At 41.3% G+C, this 5,915-nt stretch overlaps 1 protein-coding gene across 3 annotated transcripts in view; it reads left to right on the plus strand.

Moving 5' to 3' along the window:
- PELI2 (pellino E3 ubiquitin protein ligase family member 2) overlaps window positions 1-5,915 on the plus strand; it is a 59,897-nt gene that overhangs the window by 48,087 nt on the left and 5,895 nt on the right. For 2 of the 3 annotated variants that reach the window (XM_018562221.1, XM_018562230.1), the window contains exon 3: window positions 4,949-5,050. In XM_018562221.1, coding sequence (XP_018417723.1) covers window positions 4,949-5,050 — 102 coding nt within the window. The remainder of the gene's footprint in view (window positions 1-4,948; window positions 5,051-5,915) is intronic. The other variant, XM_018562239.1, reaches the window with a different exon arrangement.

The raw sequence follows: 5,915 nt of genomic DNA on the forward strand, positions 1-5,915 counted from the left end.
ATATATATATATTTGTTTTAATTTTTATTTAAATTCTTTAACTTGTTCTGCTGTGTCTGGATTAACGTTGCGATCGATCTCCTTCCATTGCTGTGTATTAATGAATTCCCCATGGTGGGCTTGAGTGGATGGTACATAATTTATGAAGGAATCGGTTACACATAAACATTATTGCCTTAGCTCTTTCAGGCGTTTCATTTATTCAGCTTTCAGAATTCGCCAGTCTGACCTGGAAGCATTTGTTATACTTAGCACAGATATTGTTATTTATAGTCAAAACCACGTCGTCTTTAAACCCACAGTCCACCTTTCGGGGAAAAGTTAATGTGCATTTGCTCATTTTTATTTCTTTGTATTAAGGCCTGCAGAGCATTGTAGCTGCAATCAGTGGCTCTCGTGTGCAATGCGCAGACTCTTCCCCTAGCCCCAGGTCTGTACAGAGGCCTACCATTATGGGCTTGAAGACGTAATTCATGAACTAACACTCTCTACTGAGATCTACGAGTCCCTCTACCACAGCAGATGAGTCTTATAGTCTTCCTCCTAGATTGACAAATTTAAAAAAATGCAAATGATGCTTCAGGTAGAATGACCCTGCGATTTTAGGTTCATAGGGGGAGAGGGCTGTGGGTGTAACATGAAAAATGGTCACGAAGGTAGACTGTCCCTAATATAACAGTATTTGCTATTTAGATAAATGCTCCCCCCCCCAATATACCAAAACTGTAGCAGACAAAATCTGGAGCAGCCGTGCATGGCAACCAATCGGCTTCTCTCTTCAGTTTGTTCAGTTAAGATATGAAAACTGTTATACAAAATATACAATCATAGAAGTCAGAAGTCCGTGAAGCCTAGATGCCCAGACCAAATGCGATGTCGGTGTAGGGTCACAATACTTGACAACTTCCCCTAGCCCCAGGTCTGTCAGTGTAGGGTCGCATTACTTGACAACTTCTGCTAGCCCCAGGTCAGTGTAGGATCACAATACTTGACAACTTCCCCTAGCCCCAGGTCTGTACAGAGGCCTACCATTATGGGCTTGAAGAGCTTACTTGACAACTCTAATTTTCCTAACTGCTTGTTAATGTCTAGGGGTGCTGTGTTAAGCACTTTACGCGATACCCCTATGCAAAAAATAAGCAGTTAACTCTTGCAGTGCAGGGGTAGCCCCATTGCAAGTGTGTGTTGTTGTTTTTTTTTTTTTTTTTGGTGGGGATCTTCCTCCTAGATTGACAAATTTAAAAAAATGCAAATGATGCTTCAGGTAGAATGACCCTGCGATTTTAGGTTCATAGGGGGAGAGGGCTGTGGGTGTAACATGAAAAATGGTCACGAAGGTAGACTGTCCCTAATATAACAGTATTTGCTATTTAGATAAATGCTCCCCCCCCCAATATACCAAAACTGTAGCAGACAAAATCTGGAGCAGCCGTGCATGGCAACCAATCGGCTTCTCTCTTCAGTTTGTTCAGTTAAGATATGAAAACTGTTATACAAAATATACAATCATAGAAGTCAGAAGTCCGTGAAGCCTAGATGCCCAGACCAAATGCGATGTCGGTGTAGGGTCACAATACTTGACAACTTCCCCTAGCCCCAGGTCTGTCAGTGTAGGGTCGCATTACTTGACAACTTCTGCTAGCCCCAGGTCAGTGTAGGATCACAATACTTGACAACTTCCCCTAGCCCCAGGTCTGTACAGAGGCCTACCATTATGGGCTTGAAGAGCTTACTTGACAACTCTAATTTTCCTAACTGCTTGTTAATGTCTAGGGGTGCTGTGTTAAGCACTTTACGCGATACCCCTATGCAAAAAATAAGCAGTTAACTCTTGCAGTGCAGGGGTAGCCCCATTGCAAGTGTGTGTTGTTGTTTTTTTTTTTTTTTTTGGTGGGGGTTTCCTGGCAATAGGATTTAAGTGCATGTAAGGCTTTTATTTGGTGCACTGAAGTTAACATGAATTCAAATGTTTTGTGAAGAGTTGCCAGGAACAAGCCAACAGGCCTAAATATTGCTCCTATTCCACTAGAGAAAATTTGTGGTCCAGCACCTCATTCCCACTCAGACAGAAATACACGTGTGACCCAATTTACTCCGACATGGAAGAGGTCTTATTTACCTCCTCTTTTCTTATCACCAATATGGCGGTATTTCTTATTGAATTTGTGGCAGTCATAGAGCCAGAATGTAAAAGTGTGGCATACACTAAGTGGCCAGATTATTATGACCACCTGACGCTTGTAGACAAATTAGCTATAATTCCGCGCTGAAGTTGCTAGAGGGCCAGACCATTATAAATAGGGAAGCAGGTTGTTTACCACGACAGTAGAAGTGATTTTTTTTTTCTGAAGATATGGGTAAACAACGCGATTTAACAGCCTTTGAACGTGGGATGATTGTTGGCGTTCGGAGCCATGGAGCGAGTATCAGCAAAACAGCAGAATTCGTTAAATGTTCAAGAGCAGCTGTTGTTAAAGTGTTTAAAGACCGGACTGTCAGCCGAAAATCTGGGTCTGAACGTGCGAATTGTGGCCGTCGGCGACTAGTCAATGTTAGGGCAGAACGGAGAGTGGCAAGACTGGTACAAGACAACAGAAGGGCAACAGTGCCGTGTCAGATTCCTCGCATCACCTTTCAACATCTCGTGGAGTTATCTCGTGGCCCAACGAAGTACTTATGGGGTGGTCATAATAATCTGGCCACTCAGGGTATAAGGCCTACCGGAATTTGTTGCGTGTTTTGTATTTTGCCCTGCCAATGTGCACCTTTCCCTTATTGCTAGTTTCCAACTGATCAGAGCGGCTGCTATCTTTGAGAGAGAGAAATATACATACACACTATATACACTTTGTCGTCATGAATATACAGTTATATATAATTGTAATTGGCGAGCCTAATTTCCTCAACTTGCACTTCTGCTAACATTTGTAATGATTTGGCACATGGGAGAGCCAAACTGAACTTTGCACTAAACATTACTAAATTAGCTCTCTGGATGTAACCTCATTAGAGGGGAGATTAGCATGACAAGTTGGCAGGAAAACCTACATTCTGATAGGAAATATACAAGGATTGATTCATTGTAAAGTGCCAAAACCTAAATGTACTCCATAAATAGCTGCAGTGACCCTGCCTCCACCATGCTATCGATGACACAGGAAACAAAGGCTCTTTGAAGCTGAACTCAAGTTTTACCTTCAGTCTTGCGCAGTTGTATAGGCTCCTCTTCTGTACCAGAAGTGCTTACTGTGATTTTACTGCAAGCTGTGAGCTTCTCCTAGTGTGAACTAGAAGCTGCCACAAGTCATAGTGCATCTCATTGGCTGGCTGAAGGACACCCAGAATTATTTAGCTCTTTTTTTCTCCAGCCTGACTGCCCCTGGCACAACCCCTGTTCTTCCTGTCATGGAGGCTCAGCAATGTATAGTGTTGTTTTTTTTTTTTTTTTTAATTATGTATAAAACTTTGTGTCCATTTTTTTTTTTTTTTTTCCAGCCAGATAAATTATTTTATTTTTTCCCTGGCAGCCATCAGGTGAAACTTCTACACTCCTTTCCATGTGTTCTATTTTCTGCTCATTGTTAACAGAGTTCAGTAGCTGAAGCTGAAAGCTGTAAAGTTCTAACAGTAATAGTTTTTGTTTATAAAAAAAAAGTACCTCTACAGATAATCCTAAAATACCCAGAGCATTGAAATTAACCCTCAAAGCTCAACTCTAGGCAAAACTTTGTTTTGGCTAACAGGAGGAGTGGTTAAAACTAAAAAAATGTTTGGGCTGGAGTTGGTAAAGTTTATTTTAAGGTGACTACACATGTTCACTATTTATTTGCTGGTATAAAATATGTTGTATTATGTTTTTGTTTGTCACCCCAGTGCGGAGAAAACAGAAGCCGCACACCAGCACAAGGCACCCAAAACTTGTCTTTCCCCTCCCCCTCTGTAGATTGTATAAATCACTGGATTTTCTCCCACAACCTCAACTCAAAAATTTTTGCTCATGACTTTCTATCTTCCTGCCCGCCACCCCATTTGCCCCGACCCCCTCTCGAGGAGCGCTGTACGCGGGACAATTCTATCAATTTTCTATTTTTGTTTGATCCCAGCACCTAATTGGTTCGATCCAGAATCAGATGAAGGTTAAAAAAAAAAAGACCTTTGAAACCTCTCGAGGTATTTTGCTTATACCCAACAGGCATAGGGGTTATTTAACCTCTTTGGCGGTATTCCCGAGTGTGGCTGGGGGGGGGGTAATTTTCAGTACCACAAGCGGTAGCCACACTCGGGATTACAGCGTAGCATCTCTTACCTTGTCCACGATCCCCTCTGTGTCCTCCGGCCGATGCCGGCATCAGTCTTCTGGGTTCTGCCCCTTGCGAGCTTCCCCATCACAGGGGGGTGGGAATTTAAAAACAAACAAAAAAATTGAACAAAAAAGGAAAAAAAATAAATAAAAATCAGACCGCCAGGGAGATTAAGATGCTGAGTGAGTAGCTAAAAATAAAGGACAAAGGCTCTTAAATAGCATGTGAAAATTGTAAATGCTTCATGCTTATAGTGTCCATTATCTGGATTCTGCTTCCCTGGACAGCTAGGAGTTGGTCAACGTCTGAAGTTCAAGGTGTTCTGTCTTAAGGGGTCAAAACATAAACAAAAACAAATGTGTGAGCTAAGCGATAGCAAATTTGTGAATTTCGGTGTATTTATGGAATAAAAGATGAAAATTGGGTCTATTTATAAATATCTGTGTTTTCTCACTTTAATGATCAAAACATAAAGATGTGTTAAAGCTGCCAAAGGCTTAATTATAAACGGTTAGCCTTCACTTTTTTTTTTTTTCCCTTCCCTGAAGGAATTTTATTTGAGAATGAATTCAGGAAATCTTGATATTTGCTGTGGAAGAGCCTCATTAAGGGTCTGCGATCAATGAAAACGTTTCTTTTCTCTGCAGGAATTCAGCAGTAGAGGTCAACACAGCATCTCCTACACATTATCCCGAAGCCAGACAGTAGTTGTGGAATATTCTCATGATAAAGATACAGATATGTTTCAGGTAAAGTTATTTTACTTCTCAGTATGGGATTTTGTTGGTCCATTTTTTATTTGTGGTCTTTGATTTAGCAAATCCTAAATCCAATCTAAATATATTCCATGGTCGCCTCCCTTTTCTTTTTTGTACATTGTTTTTTGGGTTTTTCGACACGTAACGGGAATTGGGGAACAATATCAGACAATAGCATAGCTATACAGCATCATGAATATCAAAAAATGCGGAACACATACAGACCGACAAGGGGAGACACAACAAGGTTTAAAAAAAAAAGAGGCGTGGGGGGGAGAACGGGCACACGCCGGCCTGGGGCCGACATTAGTTTAAAGTCAATACATAGCAAATCAACCAGTGAATATAAATGAGGACAAGAGGTCAGACGGAAAGCTAAAGAGGAAGGCAGAACCCATGTATGAGTACCGATATATTTATCTTTCGGTACTCGCCGAAACTGGTACTTCCGCTAGCATGGAGCCGGGTTTCCTAGCCAATCAGGGAGCCGGGTCATTACCCAAATACTTTGTATCGGCGCTTCCCTAGTTGATTTGAACTGTTTCACAAAAACGCATACATTGGAAATGTCTAGTGCTGCAACTAATTATTCGATAATGAGAATCGTTGCCAACTATTCTCGTTATTGATTAGTTGGTTGGAACCCATAGTTCTCTCTTCTGCCCTGAGAGCCAGTGTTTAATCGGCTCTGATCCCCGTTGTTGCCTTTGCTTCTGACCTGAAGAATAGAGGTTCACTCTCGAAAGCTTGTCTTGTATATATTTTGTTAGTCCAATAAGAAAGGTATCATTGCACACTGCAATACTGCGTTTTTGTCTTTTTTGACATCTTGTCTACTGGACTAATAAATATATAT

The sequence above is a fragment of the Nanorana parkeri genome, unplaced genomic scaffold, assembly GCF_000935625.1.
Source record: "Nanorana parkeri isolate BGI_ZX_2015 unplaced genomic scaffold, ASM93562v1 scaffold20, whole genome shotgun sequence".
Taxonomy (NCBI): domain Eukaryota; kingdom Metazoa; phylum Chordata; class Amphibia; order Anura; family Dicroglossidae; genus Nanorana; species Nanorana parkeri.